General features: G+C 37.7%; 3 protein-coding genes across 3 annotated transcripts; 1 reads left to right on the forward strand and 2 right to left on the reverse strand.

Annotated features, from left to right (window-relative positions):
* Positions 64–3446, reverse strand: LOC18778855 (sodium-dependent phosphate transporter 1). The gene is made up of 11 exons (XM_020563146.1): positions 3297–3446; positions 2984–3109; positions 2810–2879; positions 2495–2619; positions 2064–2279; positions 1825–1911; positions 1282–1731; positions 1031–1140; positions 834–939; positions 478–735; positions 64–376 (listed from the first exon to the last, which is right to left on the reverse strand). Exons 1-11 carry the CDS (start codon positions 3444–3446, stop codon positions 251–253), a joined length of 1824 nt encoding a protein of 607 aa, XP_020418735.1. The 3' UTR covers positions 64–250.
* LOC18780959 (probable alpha,alpha-trehalose-phosphate synthase [UDP-forming] 7) lies at positions 5810–10549 on the forward strand. The gene is made up of 4 exons (XM_007214557.2): positions 5810–6038; positions 6330–8429; positions 8560–8833; positions 9616–10549. The coding sequence occupies exons 2-4, from the start codon at positions 6448–6450 to the stop codon at positions 9922–9924; spliced, it is 2565 nt and encodes an 854-aa protein (XP_007214619.1). The 5' UTR covers positions 5810–6038; positions 6330–6447; the 3' UTR covers positions 9925–10549.
* On the reverse strand, positions 11994–14118 carry LOC18781348 (IRK-interacting protein). The gene has a single exon (XM_007212770.2). It carries the CDS (start codon positions 13651–13653, stop codon positions 12274–12276), a length of 1380 nt encoding a protein of 459 aa, XP_007212832.2. The 5' UTR covers positions 13654–14118; the 3' UTR covers positions 11994–12273.

Raw genomic sequence — 17680 nt, forward strand, 5'->3', positions numbered from 1 at the left:
AATAATACAAGATAAAATTTTATATAATAAAAAAAATAGATGAATCATAATTTATTGATACTATTCTCTAAAATAGAGAAAAATAAATCTTGTCATCTACTCATATTATAATACATGTACAAGATGTACTATGTGACCATATTACCGTAGTATTCTATAATTTCTCCTATATAAGGAATAAAACGGGGATTTATTGATACAGCAATTACAAAAACAAAACAAAAAAATCATGAATCAGAGTGAGATAGATTCAGGGCACCACAAAGGCTGGGGAGTGAACAGACACTGAGAAAATGGCATAAGCAACCCCAGAACAAAACACTATGGTAAGCGCCCACCCGCATATGAACTTGAACAGGAGCTTCCAGTTTACATTCTGCCAAAAAAAAATTAAGTTAAAGAAGTTTTAGTTGAAACGAGTAACGAATATAAGCACAATTATAGGATAGATAGTAAAAAACAGAGGAGAAATCTCACTCTAGGGTCATCTGCAGTCCCAACTCCTACTAATGATCCAACAAAAGCATGAACACTTGAAACAGGAAGATTAATCTTATGGACCAAAATCATTGTTGCCACAGTGGACAATTGTGCTGCGAAGCCTCTTGAGTTACTTATGTATGTCAGCTTCCCACCTAGACACTGAGTCAGCCTCCTCCCACAGACTAAGAAACCAATTGCAGCACCAAACCCACCAATTGCCCTAAACCACCACCAAGTCACATGGATTGGTTCCTACAAACAAACAAGCATATCTCTTGAATTTTGATTGGTCAATATGATAAGTTATATAAAATATGATAGCAGTAAAGATAAGGCAACTTTCAACTCACCACATCTTCCCCATTTCCAGAATATTTTTCTCTGTGTTGAAAAATGTCAACTATAGCTCCATATGGACTTACAAAGGCAGATAGTTCATTAGCAGATTGAATGAGCCTGCAGGCACATACGTGTTAATATAGGTCACTCATGGTGTGTACTTAAGTTTGTGAGCAGACATATATTTGCATGCATTTTGTGAACTTACGCAAAGATACATGAAGCTATAAGCTGTGGGGAACTGAAGAAGCCTTCCATATCATCATATTTTTCAGCTAAAGCGTGGCGGACGAGGGTCTGTCTGTCGTATTCGATTGCCTATTCATTACATAAGCATAGCACAATATAAGATAATGTTATTTTGCCGGACTTAAAATGCTGAGAGATGCTTATGTTTTCAAACAAATAGTTTTGTTATGTTCAAGTTCGGATTCCAGGTATAAGAAGTGCTGGACTCACAGGAGAGAAAACTGATTTTGATGAACTTTTTATGAACCGGAAGGCATTTTCGACCGGTGTTGCTTTGTCAATCTTGTGAAAGTGCCTTGTTTGATCCCGGTTTGGTGAAGACTGAAGCAACTGTTTGAATGAAGTAGATTTCTCTGTATTAGACTGATCTTCAGAAATTGAATGATCATGAGCAGGCACAGGCTCAGGTTCTTGTATTGAGTCTGGTGAAGCCCAGCTCTTTTCGTCCTCCTCTTCGTACACGGTATCAAGGACTCTCATCTGCATGAAATCTTTTAAGGCTTCTTCAAACTGTGCTTCATCATCTGAAGATTTTGTATTGCATGCTTGATCTTGACTTTCTATGCATTTTTTCTCTATGGATTGAGACGTGTTTCTCTTCATGGTCTTGTACTTTTTGGCCGCATTTAATTTTTTCATGGCCAAAGGAACCGCCACAACCTATTACAAAGAGATTCGAATTGAGATTGAACATATGAACAAATCATGGAGGGAAAAGGAAGGTATAAACAAATCTGTTGTAATAAATGTTACCGAAGATAATAGCGCTCCAGTCATGGTGGCAGCTGCAACTGCAACAATAGTAACCCAACTATTAACAGCTGTTTTATATGGTATGACCTGCAATATGGAAAACAATGAAGAAGGAAAGATAATTGATGCAAACAATGGCCTTGTAAAACATGATGCTGCTTCTTTTCTACCATACTTTCATTGTCATACAAGATTAGATAAAAGAATCTACAATTTTGAACCAATTATAAGAAAGTAACCTGAAACATGAAAAAGAGGCAAAGCAGTCCAGCAGATATTCCATAGCCAATTGGAAGAAAAACAAGAATCCTTTTTTCAGTATTTTCACTGCGAAGTAGAGAAGCCTTCATGACAGTAAAGAGGAAGAATGCGCATACGAAGGCAATGAATGGCGCAACAGTCCATTCAACAAATATCCAAACAAGTCCTCCACCATTGAAATTGTGATTTTCATTCTGCATTTCACCATCACTTGAGAGTAAGGAAATGAAATAATTATGGAGGACAAGTCAAACATAAAAATTTGACATCAAAGAGTTACAAGTTTCCGAAAACACAAATTGGATGATGTAATTACCAAGAATAAATCATACCATTTACATTTTTCAACCTCTTGTAAATTTTTAGTGTGCAACATCTTAAACAGCCAATTGAATTTATACCTCCTTACCTTATTCCAGAGGGGCATGTAGCTAAAACCTTCAGTAACAAGTATAGTTCCCAAAAGAGCACCTTGCATTGATTGTTGAGCTGAGACTGGCAGCTGCATATTTGTAGCCAGAGCAAGCCAAATTGCTGACCAAAATCACAGGCTTATAAATGTCACGAAACAAACTTATGCCCACATTTGTCTTTTCTAAGTAAAAACAAGAAATTCGTATCCAAGCATGAGAAGAAAGATCAGTTCAATCTTTGCAGCCACTAGAAAATTCAATATGAAGTTAATTAACAACATTCCCTTTTGGTCTGACAATTAACCAAGTACCTGCCGTGACAAGAACAACTACCATGCTCCACATCAAGAAACCTTCACTTGGCTGATTTTCCTTGAGAAACTGGGAAATTAGACAACTCTATCAGCTAATTATAACTAACTGTTTTTTGGTGCTTTTGGAGGTAAAGGAATTGAATTTAGGCACCACAAGTGTTTTATACATACATCAGAAAACAAATCATTGACGGTGTTGCTGGAATTCACAAAGGCTGCCCCAGGAACATAGATTGCACAAGCCAATACAAATGCCTTTAAAAGTGTCAAAGCCCTTGATCCAACAAGTGTTGAGAACTGACAAATATCAAACAAACAACATTTTTCAGACGCCATAAATTGGGAAATATCAAATTTCTTATTTCACATTCACAATGTATTTGCTTGTGATCGATTTGTTCAAGTTGTGTGCATAAAAATGTGACTATTGCAATGAAACTCCTTCTCTTCCCATCATCTAAGTTTTGTTTACAAAGCCACTAACCGGAGCTGGAAGATTGTTGGCACCAGTTACAAAAGCCATTGCAATTGCAGCAACAGCTCCAAATATTGGTATCCATCTATAGGTCTCCTTCCAATTCCCCAGAACTTTGATGGCTATATCAATCGGAACTTGGTCATTCTTTGATGACATTTCTGTTTTTGTTTATCCCAGTTTCGATCTATTCGTAGGATGTATGCCAAGAAGGAGGGTGATACCTGATACCATATAGATTAATGATTATCGTTATTGGCATTGGTTTAATCTCCCAACTGCATAGGTTGTGCTGTTTTTTCTTATGTTCTGTACTCTGTAGTATCTTCTTGTTTTAGTGGTTCTTTGACATTGACTTGTGTGTTGTTTTACTTGTCATTCATTGGGAGAGAGCTCAGGCACTGCTTTCTTTCTTTAATTTTTGCTCGAGTATGGATGTGATGCAACATATTTGCAATATGTCCAACTTGAGGACGGCCAATAAGAGGAGAAATTCTTAAGACTGCTGGGTGAACCACATCACCTGTTCGGCACCCCTCACAAGTACTCACTAGGACACTTGCATTTGGGTCACACACAACCCCACGTTGATTCTGACCCAAATACAAGGAGGCTCGGTATATATGATGGGTGTCGGACTGGCGACACAGTACGCCTGCAACACCCAAGAATTTGTCCTATGAACAATTATGAGCATCCACTGTTGATAAATGATAAGATTCATAGTTTTAGGCCAGCAGCATCTTTGACACTTTCATTTTGGCTATCTGCAGGACTTTATTCTGTCAAGTGGGCTGAAATTGGAAGAAAAGGCATTTGGTCATTTGGTTTTTTCATAATATTTCTTGACACAATTAACTTCTCAAGTCAATCTATATTAAAATAGGACTCTTTGATTCCATTGGGGAGACCAAAGCCTTCGAAATTATCACAACAAAGAACTATTAATAAAGAGTTGATCAGATGAAGTGCACTTTACCAAAAGAATATTCGAGTGGCTCGGAACAATGAATTTCTGAGTGCTTATGTACACATCATAATGGTACACACTATTTTGTCAATGTCACGTCTCAATCTAGAAAAATATATAATCTATCGAGTTGTGCTATGACTCACGTCTCGCAAAATATGAAATTTTCCCATGCAGAACTTAAAAATTAGGTAAAAGAAAAGGAAGCTAGTCATATGTATGGTCTTAGTCTTCCCAAAATACACATTTTTTATAAGCCAGTAACGCAACCCTACATAAAATGCCCCTCATTCCTTGGTTTATTCAAGTAGGAAGCCAAGTATAATTCGGTCGCATAAACCAAATCCAGCAGGGACGAAAGCGACATTGCATCCTTTTAGCCCCAACCATGGAAAATATACGTGGACTTAAATACCCCCCCACCAGAGACCACCAACCCAACAACGAATTGTATTTAAATTGCAATTTTGCCCACAGTTCCAAAGCCAAAACCCACGTACAAGCCCAGGGCCCACTGTTTCGGTGACGTCATTGCTGACATCATTTCTTTCTTTGTTGCCTTATCCGTATTTTTTTTCCCGTATTTATATGGCGCCCATGTGGCAAATTGTGTTAAAGGCAAAGCTTGCACTTTGCCGCCCCATACCATTCACCGATGTTGTTCCAAAGGCCAGAGTCTTCCTTCTATCTACCATTTTGATCATGCTACATGCCACCCACCAACTACTTGTTTCAAAATATATAGATTCTACAAGAACCACATTTTCTTCCATGCCTGCACCCTAGGTTTAGGGGGTAGCAACAAACTCATCTATTAAACCGAAGTATTTATTTAGATAAGTAAGTTTTACGATACGAGAATTAAATAACGCGAGAAGCAAATAACGTGACCAAAATTTTGTGTATCTCATTTTTATTTTCATAGGATATGGAGAAAATGGACATGAACAATGAACCAACTAATTGTTGTTCTCTTGTGATAAATCCAAAGTTCCAATCCATTATCCATCATCTTTTGAGAAAAAGCAAAAATAAAAAAAGCAAAAGTAAGAAGAGAGGTTAGAAATACTTGTGATTGTGGAAAGCAGACTAATAACACAGAAAATTTAAGTGAGTGGGTAAATACGACATCACTCTAACCATGAAGTTTCCCATCCACGAGAACAAAAACGTGCCGAAAAATTCTTTGTCGGTACGTGTCATGAAAGCAATGAGGAAGGTGTAGATATTTAAGCGGGTCGTGAAAACACCAGATAATTTTCTTGAGTCATCGAGTGGGTATATATCCGACGACGTGTAGGGCCCAGGGGCGGGCTTCGAACGTACATAGGTCGACGTGGCCCCACAAATTTTCCACACGGTGTATGGGATGCCAACGCAGTGTTGGATTTTGACACGTCATCAAATGCCTTTGCACGCGGGAGTAAGAGGCGCGTGAGGCGAAGTTTGAACAATGAGCCAGTTGGCATTACTGGGTAGTCTACTGGCCAACCTTATCTTCTTCTTTATTTTTTGAGTTGTTTATTTCTTAAAATATATAAAAACAATATTTTTATTCATTTTGCTCCTCCGAAAAGAGGGAAGCAAAGCATTGTTATATTGTATGGGGGAAGAGAGAGAGAGAGAGATTGCAAGTGACTCTTGGGCATTCAGAGAAGACCAAACCAAACCCTAGATTTCTTTTCTGCTGATTCCAGCAATAATTCATTTGTTATTTCGATTTTCAGATCCAATTTGTACCTGGGAAAGATTCAAAATTTGTTCTTTGAAAGCTCTGAAAGGTATCATTTTTTTGTTCTTTTTTGTTGTTTTTATCTTATGAAAATATGATGATCATTGCGTTCAATTAAGGCTCAAGGCTATATCTTTTTTAAGTTATAAATTGGACATGCGATTTTATGCTGTATTGCAGTTTTTGGTATATAGGAATGGTATTAAGTATTGGTCATTTGCAATGTTTGAATCTAGTATAGGTATTGGAATGAATGCTTTGATGATACGGACCTGCTTAGTTTGCTATAAATTGGTTCTTGGTCTCTGTAACGATGCCTGTTTATATCATGTTATTACAGATCCTGCTCAATTTATAGTCATTCCAAGAGGCAAGGAATCTTGGGTCTGGTTTATATTCTGAGATCTTGTTTAAGAATTTTGAGTGGATTGGCGAAACCCAAATAGAAGTTATTCAAGATGATGTCCAAATCGTATACCAATCTTTTAGATCTAGCTTCTGGAAACTTTCCAATAATGGGTCGGGAAAGAAGGCGACTTCCTCGTGTAATGACCGTTGCCGGAGTTATATCAGAGCTTGATGATGATCAGGCCAATAGCGTGTCTTCGGATGTTCCGTCCTCGATTATGCAGGACCGTATAATTATAGTTGCCAATCAGCTCCCTGTAAAAGCTAAGCGTAGACCTGACAATAAAGGATGGAGTTTTAGTTGGGACGAGGACTCATTGCTATTGCAGTTAAAGGATGGTCTACCTGAAGAGATGGAGGTTTTATATGTAGGTTCTTTGAATGTTGAAGTGGATTCAAATGAGCAAGATGATGTATCACAGCTCCTGTTGGATAGGTTCAAGTGTGTTCCAGCCTTTTTGCCGCATGACATTTTGTCCAAGTTCTATCATGGGTTTTGCAAGCAGCATTTGTGGCCTTTGTTTCATTACATGCTTCCGTTCTCAGCAAATCATGGTGGGCGGTTTGATCGGTCTTTGTGGGAGGCATATGTGGCTGCAAATAAAATTTTCTCACAAAGGGTGATCGAGGTAATAAATCCAGAGGACGACTATGTCTGGATTCATGATTACCATTTAATGGTGCTGCCTACCTTCTTGAGGAGGAGGTTCAATAGATTAAGAATGGGTTTTTTTCTTCACAGCCCATTTCCTTCTTCAGAAATATATAGAACTTTACCAGTCAGGGAAGAGATTCTAAAAGCACTTCTAAATTCGGACCTTATTGGTTTCCACACTTTTGATTATGCTCGACATTTCTTGTCTTGTTGTAGTCGGATGTTGGGTTTGGAGTATCAGTCAAAAAGGGGTTATATTGGGTTGGATTATTTTGGAAGGACAGTTGGGATAAAGATCATGCCTGTTGGGATTCACATGGGGCAGATTGAGTCAGTGTTGAGACTTGCAGATAAGGAGTGGAGGGTAGAAGAGCTTAAACAACAGTTTGAAGGAAAGACTGTGCTGCTTGGTGTTGATGATATGGATATCTTTAAAGGTGTCAACTTGAAGCTCTTGGCAATGGAGCAGATGCTGAAGCAGCACCCAAAGTGGCAGGGAAGAGCAGTTCTGATACAGATAGCAAATCCTGCTAGGGGAAGAGGGAGAGATCTTGAGGAAACACAGGCTGAAATACAGACAAGCATCAAAAGAATTAATGAAAAATTTGGTGAGCCGGGTTATGAACCTATTGTATTCATTGATAGACCAGTCTCTCTTAGTGAACGAGTTGCATATTACACCATTGCTGAGTGTGTAGTGGTCACGGCTGTGAGAGATGGGATGAATCTTATTCCATATGAGTACATTGTGTGCAGGCAAGGAAATTCTGTATCAGATTCTAATTCAGAATTCAGTGGACCCAAGAAGAGCATGCTCATAGTATCCGAGTTTATTGGATGTTCCCCTTCACTGAGTGGTGCAATTCGGGTTAACCCATGGAATATTGAATCAACGGCTGAGGCTATGAACGAGGCAATTTCAATGGTTGAACCTGAAAAGCAGTTGCGCCATGAAAAGCATTATAGGTATGTTAGTACACATGATGTGGCATACTGGTCACGAAGCGTTTTCCAAGATATGGAGAGAACATGCAAAGACCATTTCAGAAGACGTTGCTGGGGTATTGGTTTGGGCTTTGGTTTCAGGGTTATAGCTCTTGATCCTAACTTCAGAAAGCTGTCTATTGATGCCATTCAGTCTGCTTATTTGAGATCTAAACGTAGGGCTATACTGTTAGATTATGATGGTACTGTGATGCCTCAAACATCTATAAATAAGAGCCCAAGCCAAGAGGTCATCTCTCTCATAAATACACTTTGTGGTGATGTTAAAAACACTGTTTTTGTGGTCAGCGGAAGAGGGAGGGATAGTTTAAGCAAGTGGTTTTCTCCTTGCAAGAAACTTGGAATTGCTGCTGAACATGGTTATTTTGTGAGGTATATCCATTATCTATTTGTCCTTTATGGTTACCTTGCCTTTGTTTGCTTAAGTTTGAATTGTGTTTTGTTAGGTGGTATGCAGACACTCCTTTCTTTTGTTTGCTTAAATATGAAGTTTGTTTTTCAGGTGGTCTGCGGACAAGGATTGGGAAATTTGCGGGCAGAGCAATGATTTTGGATGGATACAGATAGCAGAACCAGTTATGAAACTCTACACAGAAGCCACTGATGGTTCTTCCATTGAAACCAAGGAGAGTGCCTTGGTTTGGCACCATCGAGATGCAGATCCTGGTTTTGGATCCAGCCAGGCTAAAGAGTTGTTGGACCATCTAGAAAGTGTGCTAGCAAATGAACCAGTTGCTGCCAAGAGTGGTCAGTATATCGTAGAAGTAAAGCCACAGGTGAATATCTTAACTCACTTCCAATTTTTAACTCTCTAGGTGAATGCAAATTTTTGTCCACTTGGTGGATACTATTATATACTAGGATCTTCATCATTAGCATTACCTATTTGTATATCATCACAGTAAAAACTCCAATTCTTGATATCCTAGGATGTTCACCATTAGCACTACCTATTCGTAATTCATCACAGAAAAAGCTCCAATTTCCATTCTTGTATTCTTTTTTTCTTTTTTTTTGGTGAAGGGTACTTTTCCAAATCATAAAATTATTCTTAGGACTCGTAGCTTTGTGTGATTAAGCTCCTTGGCATTTGGCAAGTCTACAGTACAAACACACTGAGTTCAAAAACTCTTGAGAATTTGTATGTAATCACTTGCCAATGGTGATATGAAGGTCGCCGTCTATGAGATAGGAATTCTTGGCCACGCCTTTTTTCAATCATGATCAAGTAACTTTGAGGAATTTCAAGACAATAGCATGCCTGTATTTTTTTTTTCTTTTTCTTTTGGCTTTGGTAATGTGGGTTTTGACTACAAATAGCTTGACATTAGCTCATGAGAAAAAATTTTAAAAGGTTAAGTTGTAAGGGTATGGCAACGCTTGACATTAGCTCATGAGAGAAATCTCATGGAGAAACCATGGTAGTAAGCTTGACTGACAATTTTGCAGACAAATGGTTTGCATGCTGATGATAAAAGACTACGGAATTCTTGCAAACATATAGATTCTGTAAAGTTCATATGATGATTGAATCCTTACTTTTACTTGTGACTTTTAGGGAGTCAGTAAAGGCGTGGTCGCTGAAAAGATCTTCACGTCAATGCACGAGACTGGAAAGCAGGCTGATTTTGTACTGTGCGTTGGTGATGATAGATCCGATGAGGATATGTTTGAGATTATTGGCAATGCAACGACAAATGGTGTCCTCTCCTCTAATACCTGTGTTTTTGCATGCACTGTTGGACAGAAACCCAGTAAAGCAAAGTACTACTTGGATGACCCTAGTGATGTCATAACAATGCTTGACGCTCTTGCAGAAGCTTCAGACTCTCCGCCCTCCTCAGATGGCGAACCAGCTTCCCCGTGAAATCTTCCTCCATGACTTTGTTAGACTCCATTATCTTCTTCTTTAAGCCGATGATGATGAATCACATGCTGGACCTTGATTGAAAGAAACAAATCATTTTCAGCTCTTTGGATGTGAATTGTTGGAGGAACGACTTCATGACCATTTTGACTGATGATTTGCGGCCAGTTCAAAAACATTGGGAGCTCTGATTTCTTCTTTGATATAAACCATCAATGCAGAATGTGGATTATAGTGGGGGCTTGGTAAAAAACATAACTTAAATCAGCTCATCTGAGGATTTGATGGAACCAACAATGTGACATGAACAAATTCAATTGTTACTTCACATATACGCGGAGGTTGACAAGTCTGATGAAGGGGTGCAGGGCACGGGTATTCTAGAAACATTAGATTATGTTACTGGTGGGGAGATGGCATTCTGGTAGCAACAGGAGGCGTCTGCTGGTCAATCAAATCCCCATTGAAACAGTATACTGGTTTTTCTTTTTCTGGAGTGAATTTTCTTTGCCATTTGTTTCTTGGATCAAATCCTTTGCTTATTGAATCTGTAAATTATATAGCAATATTTGCAAGAAATGATCACGTTTTCAAAGAAGAGCCAAGTAATGCACCTTTCAGATCACTGGTAATTGAGAGGAGCATTCTTCAAGTCTAACCAATGAAGAAGCAAATGTTTACATGAAAAAGTTATGCGTTAGTTGCTCTCGGAGAGAGTTTTAACATGCATGGGTTAAACAAAGGTATGCAGTCAAGTACATTTTGAGGTTAAAAACTAAAATACAAGGTACAGAGTTGTAACAAGGAGAAAAACAATATTTAATAGGTTGGAGAAGGGACCTGGAACTGGACCAGAAAAACTTTCCTACCTCCGTTCATTGACGCTTTCTTTATATTTCTCTCATCACGTCGCTTATAAAAGTAGGAGAAGAATAAGTAGGAAAGTATTTCTCGACCCGGACAATTACAAACAAACAAGCGGGACTGCCTTGCAGTTTGCATTGAGAATCACATCGCTAGTTTCCAAAGCCGCTTCACGGTTTTACAACTTCATAGCCCAAGTACCAACCCAACATTATCTCTCAAGTATGACCCCATATCTTATTTGCCTTCTAACACACAAGTAAATAAATTCCACCATGGGAAACAGAAACAGTGTTTGTTAGTTGTGAATATATATAGAACCAAAAGTTTGAGTATGTGGCAAAGGAATTGCTTGCTGGCAATTGCGACCTCTAGATCTAGACGCACACAAATGCTGAACTGAGTCATCTATGCTGTCTTGCAAGGCAAAGGCCCGTGAACCATTCTCAGACTCAGACCCTATGAAGCCTGATAATATTGGCACAATGGGACAGTAAAACAAAGGGATGATCACCAATTATAGAGGCCTACATTGGTGCTATAAATCAGAAACGGACCAAACAACTGAAGATCCTCGTCCTGCCAACATTACCTTAAGCAGATACATACAAATGTGTACAAAAAGGTTGTTCAAAGCCCTACAGGCAAGGCAATGATGTTGCATACAATTATTTCATCTAAATCACCGAATTTCATGCAAGTTGAATAACCTATTCTGTTGGGGAAGAACATCACGGGTATAACTATGTTTTTCTATCCCCAATCAATTACATTCTATCACGTGAAAAAGTCATCACACGTTACAGAACATGATTGATTAAGGATAGCAAAACAATGTTATCCTGTGATATAAAGGTTTTTCTCATTCTATTGGATGTAATAATTACATTAAGCATTTATCAATCGAAAACAGTTGCAGAAAAATATGAATTGAAGGTTTTGCCCCAAAACCCATTTACTTGATCTCAAGATTAAGACAGCAAACCCCTCTGGTCCACACAACCCAGCTGGCCTCTCTCCTCCATTACTATGATCCAAATCCAGATCATATTTTCTCTGAGCCACTTTCACATGTAGTTCAGGATGCCATTGCTGACATTGCTCCTATTACCAGAGTCTCACTTTTAACATCTACTATGCCCCAAAAGAAACACAACACCACAAACCAGTAATCACATAAAATATGCTTTAGTTCTTCAAGTGAAAACTGAGCAAATATTATTATATTATATATAGCAAGGAAGACATTTAATTTTGTATACATTTCTGCTACAACCTAAACCTACCACTTTGGACCCACATTACATCCAATGGCTCTGATGCATTATTTACATTTCCTATCACCTACCATATCACCATCCGATCTTAAATTCTTCAATCCAAGACCCAGAACCAGCCATCACCATCCGATTGTAAATACTTGAATCCAAACTGTCTAAGTTCCAAAACAAAGTACCATCCACACCGGAGAGTGCAAATTAATCATCAGCTCGCCGGAGCAGTCACTGGAGACAAGTAAACCTGGCTCTGTATCACCGTCTTCCCAATCTTGAACCCTGGCACAACTGTGAAACTCACTGAAGGCTCTGTATCGACATCGTTCGGAGTCACAGACTCCATGTACACCTCTGAAAATCTGGAGCCTTTCTTGACCTGAAAGATGGAAACTTGTTGACCAAATGAGAATGCCAAGCAATGCAAAAGCCAAACCCGCATCGACATTTCTGCAAACGCCGCAAAAAATGCAGAGTCTGGAACCCCACCGGTGCTTAGGAGCTTTCTCTGGTTTAAATTCCCAAAAAGAGAACACTCCATCTTTGCGTGAACGAGTTGAAGGTACTTGGCCCGAGTGAACTTACAAAACGATGAACTTGGGTTCTGGGCAAGAAAGTTTTTTGAATTTACTGATATGAGTTTCTTGAATTTCTCAAAAAAGAGAAGCTGGGTTTTGTTGTTAAGGGGCAAAGACTCACTGGGTAGCCCAAAGTTTGGGTTGTTGAAGCCTTCAAGCATGGTTTTGCTCACAAATGATTCGAACGCAAAGCAACTATGGCTCTGTTCTGCGAAAATAGAGTCTGGCTCGATGAATTTGATGGCTGTGTCGAGATCCCAGTTTGCAGATTCCATTTCACGGATCATCAGCCTCACGAAGCTCCTTATGGATCTTAAAGTGTGTTGCTGAAACTGAACAAAATGTGTTGGGTTGAGCACCGAAAGCCGAAGATTTTCGAACATGGACAGAGACAGAGAGCCACTTGAGTTTAGCTTGTTTTCCAAGGACTTGTTGAATGAGACACAATCTTCAAGCTTTTTCTGGAGAGAATAAATGTCTGTGCCCTTGTGTTCAGCTTCAGACTCCAATTTCTTGATGGTGATCTCATAGGTCTTCATTAGCCCCTGCTGCTCTTGAATCTCTGCAAGCATTAGAGTGACCTGGGGTGAGAGATCGAGCTCTTTCTTCAAAAAGCTGCGTTTCAATTCTGATATGGCTTTGAGCTCGTCGACGACGGACTGATCAGCCATCTGAATAGCTTCGTTGTTGTATGGGTTTTGGGCCATTTGGAGCTCTGCATAGGCAGCTTTGATGGAAGTGATGCCAGCAAAGAGCTTGGCCAGCAGAGCTTCCATGACTGCTCTGTTTCTGGCTTTGAATTCTTCTTCCTTCTTGTCCAAATGCCTATGCTTTTCGAAATGTTCACGGTCCTCCTTGACTTTGGCCTGAGATGTGAGAAGGCAAATGCCATTGTTGGATGTAATTTTGCTGGTTGCGCTTCTGAGGTTGATGACCTTGTGGAAAGTCCTAGCCAATTTGCTCTGCTTGTTGTGGTTGTTGTTGAAGGCTGATTTGGGTCTCATGGTATCCATCTGAAAACAGTGAAACTCAGATGATCAATATGATGAAAAGAGTGAAACTTGTTGGAGGCATAAACTTAACTTGAGGGGGTTTGTGGGTTTGTGGGGATAAAGGAAATAAAAAGTGTTCGAAAGAGAGTGAATTTAATGGGAAAGCAAAGCGCAAACTTTGACTATAAGATTAGGAAGGAGGCTGCAGATAGAAGGGGGGTGAGAAAAAAAAGTTGGGATTTTTAAAGCGCGGGAAAAAGAGTAAAGAGAGTGCAGTTACTGAGAAAACAGAACAAGTACTCTCAATCAGATCAGAAAATATAAAACTCATATATATATATATATATAAAGCTTTTGTTTTTTTGGTTTGGGTGGGGATTTATAATGGTGGTGGTATACAGAGGGATGATGATGGGAGTGATTGATGGCTACCATCTACTCATGGACCCTACCTAGTTGCATGCAAGCAACATCCATTGGAGCACCACAAGACCCAGAACTTGTAGTGTTTCAGTATTGGTCAACACGATTAACGACCTTAACATACACATAGATGCTGAATGAATCATGATGATGATGAACTGGGAATGTATGTAGATGCCAAAATGTGACATGTACGTAAGCTGAAAATGATAGCTCTCTTATCATTGTCAAGAATTCACAATTCAAATTTCAAAATGTTGTTTATTAATTTTGGTGAGAAACAACGTTTAGCCAACTGTCAGACCAATTATAATGTATGGGACAAACCTCAGCATATGCATGTTCTTGTATAAACGTACAGTTGTTAAAAATAATATGAAATTTAGGGCACTGAACTTCACTGTTGGTTGGCCAACGTACACTATGCAGCTGGAGCTAATCACAGTTTTTACTCTGCCTTTAGCCTCTAGGCGTTTATGTAGTTTGCAACTTGTTAATTATGTCCACTGTTTTTTCCGCAGCGAGATGATAAACGAGTAAGGACATCGAACGATAATTTTAAAGTAATACACCGGAATTCACTAAGAAATTAAGTAAAACCTCAAGTTGTATTGATTGATAGTAAGAAAGATAGTTTATAGACACGCATTAGCGTCTCTTTTATACATATGAAATTCTAGGCACACTAGAAAACCTAATTTAAAGCAAAAACTAAAATAACAAAACTTTCCCAAAATATTTCTAAAACTTTAAATGCTGAAAACTTAATTGAAATGCAACTCATTATTTTCTTCAAAACGACAAATTATGGGCGTAATTCTAAACTTATATGGGCTGAATTTTGCTTCCACACAAATGAGATCATTGATTATATGATGCATCTATATGTGTGTGCTGCGTTATCATGTTTTAAGTATTATTGGAACAATTGCAAAAACAATACTAAGACAAAGACAAGAGGAAAAGGAATTTATGTTTAACTTTGTCTACAAAACAGAAGTGTTGTCAATGATTAAATATTTTAATCGTGGACATACACACATAACAGCTTTCATGAGCCATGTGGTTTTTACAAATTTAGAAATTAGAAAAGGGAATACATGATTAAACTTATTAACCATTAGAAAATACAAATTGCAAGATAAAGACAAACTTGGGCTCTATAATATTTCTTGAAAAAATTTCAGACAAAATTACATATTAATTATGCAAATTGCGTCGTTTTGTTTTGTGCTTTTGTTGGTTGTTGGATATTTGTTGAAAAAACGTTGAAATTGTTTTGAAATTTACACTTATTTTTCCGCTTTCGGGCAGGCATGGTTCTGAATATTAATTAAATAATCTACGTATTGTAGTGTGGGACCAGAGAGATAATTTCTCCATTTTCTCCATTTCCAAAAGAGACACAGCCGAAAGAAGATTGTGACGACATTACAGTCCTGACTGGCTGACTCCAGAGATTGTGGGCACCACACTTCATTTGGTGGTACACCCTTGCTTAAATATTTTAATAATTGATTTCTTGTCATACATTTTATTTTTTTATACTCTCATTTCTCTCTTAATTTTTTTTAATCAAATAAGTTTAGAATCTAACACAGATGTGGTGTGCGTTATACCAGTTAGTTAAGGTAGTGTGTCCGCTCCTTTCGTCATTAAGTTCAATTTCATTTTCTATATATTAAAATAGTTTAAAATATTACTCTGCTAAAAAAAAAAGTTTAAAATCTAAATTCGACCTCTTTTTCACATCAATCTAAGATCATTTGAGATAAAAATTCATAAGGTAGGTAGGAAACATTGCATTTGCAAATTTTGCATGTCAATTTAATGGACCAACATGGAATTATTTCAACTCCATTTTTAGTTAAGGGTTTCAATCTTGCTTTAATAGCTCGAGACGTGATCATGTCCCACAAGGGCTACATGTTCAGTGGACCAGATCCAAACTATAATATACAGATATATTCAAGAAACTGAGGGAGTGAAAAAAACGATGTAGATAGTGGACAAGACAATGGATATGTTTCTAAATTCAAATTAGTGGCCTTCGACATTATTTGGTTTATTTGGTTTGTAGACAAAAATATTCTCCACAAACCAAAAGCTTAAGGTTTGATTATATAAAATTCAGACCCATCCCTACACAAGAAAAAAGGGTAGCGTGGCCATAGAAAACTACTAAAATTTGACCCAGAACCCAACACATCCACTTGACTTGGGGACAATGGTGTGTTGGATTTCCATGTTTTATGATAAGAAGAAAAAACACCATAAAAAAAGGTAAAAAAATAAACAAACCAATATTGAAAGGATTCAATTGTTCCAGATGCATTGTATTCATTTACAAATTTACGCTAATACTTTTTCTTCTTTGTAATTGAAACGAATTGGAGTTTATATTAAAATAAAACGAAGATGATACGTTATGAACGGTTTTAGCTCAAAATATGTAATATGAACTAAAATATTTGGACCTTTTAATGATATAGACGTTAAGCGGACGTCTTCTTCATTTTCTTGTGTCATGTCTGACTAACAAAATCATGGTTTATGTATTAGATTGTGCACGTCCATGATCATGGCAATATGTATTTAATTGAGATTATAATGAGTCTTCATTAAAAGATAACCCTTGTAATACACTAAAGTTAACGTTATAATTAATTATGGGACCAAAAACCAGAAGAACCCCTCCTCCAAGTAATTCCAACACACCAAAGTGGCAACAAAATTAATTCCATGCATTATTATTATTGTTTCTTAATCTTTGCATGGCAGACAAAATTGCTTGTTTCTTGAAATACAACATTATTTTGTCATATATTTTAGCTACTATATCTATCTAATCTAGTAGGTAGCCATAAATCTATAAGCCTATGTAACATATAATTCCTTTTTCTTTTTTTTCTCTTTCTTTTTTGGCATGGGAATTTAGTGTATCATTACGCGGACTCAACAGCATTATATCTTTAGCTTCCCTTCTCTTCTATATGTTTAGGACACAATAATATTTTGTGTAAACTGATCTTCTAATTCCTCTTTTTGGGCATGGCCATTTTGAAAATGAAACAAATCATCATGAGCAGATCCTTTCTCTGGTAATCATTTAATTATACTGAATTATTTGCATGCGATTAGCTTCTTGGTGAAGAGAAAGAAAACAGTTTGATTAGAGTAGTGTAAACTACGAAAGCGACGCACGCGATCGTATTAAGTGGCACGCCATGATTACATTGGTATAATACAGAATTACATATAATTAATTAGGTACACAGAAATTATTACCAGTAAGGCTTGCTTGCATAGCTATGTATTATCAATTTTCAAAGAAGAGGAGAAGAAAACCATACACTACATTGTATTTATATTAATTAAAGTCACCTATATAATTTTTTTGTTAGCACAAAACCTGATTAATATTGTGTATCGTTTGTACAGAAATTATTGTGCAACAACCCAACAACAATAATGTAATTCTGTGAGATATTTTCATGCAAAAACCCAAGTGGGAGTTACTGTAGGACATTCCACATTCACATTGCCTTCAGTTTCAACTTTCAATTCCCAGTTGAAAATGGGGTTCAGAATTAACTTCATACTTGTAATTGAGATTGGAGGGGAC

The sequence above is a fragment of the Prunus persica genome, chromosome G4, assembly GCF_000346465.2.
Source record: "Prunus persica cultivar Lovell chromosome G4, Prunus_persica_NCBIv2, whole genome shotgun sequence".
NCBI lineage: Eukaryota > Viridiplantae > Streptophyta > Magnoliopsida > Rosales > Rosaceae > Prunus > Prunus persica.

Excerpts from the sequence above, each read along its gene's own strand:
- LOC18778855 (XM_020563146.1), bottom strand. The coding sequence starts at position 3,446 with ATGTCATCAAAGAATGACCAAGTTCCGATTGATATAGCCATCAAAGTT. Across the intron at positions 2,620-2,809 it reads AGTTGTTCTTGTCACGGCAG|CAATTTGGCTTGCTCTGGCT; the intron begins GTACTTGGTTAA and ends GATTTTGGTCAG. Across the intron at positions 736-833 it reads CTGGAAATGGGGAAGATGTG|GAACCAATCCATGTGACTTG; the intron begins GTGAGTTGAAAG and ends GTTTGTTTGTAG.
- LOC18780959 (XM_007214557.2), top strand. The coding sequence starts at position 6,448 with ATGATGTCCAAATCGTATACCAATCTTTTAGATCTAGCTTCTGGAAAC. Across the intron at positions 8,430-8,559 it reads GAACATGGTTATTTTGTGAG|GTGGTCTGCGGACAAGGATT; the intron begins GTATATCCATTA and ends TTTGTTTTTCAG. Across the intron at positions 8,834-9,615 it reads TCGTAGAAGTAAAGCCACAG|GGAGTCAGTAAAGGCGTGGT; the intron begins GTGAATATCTTA and ends TGTGACTTTTAG.
- LOC18781348 (XM_007212770.2), bottom strand. The coding sequence starts at position 13,653 with ATGGATACCATGAGACCCAAATCAGCCTTCAACAACAACCACAACAAG.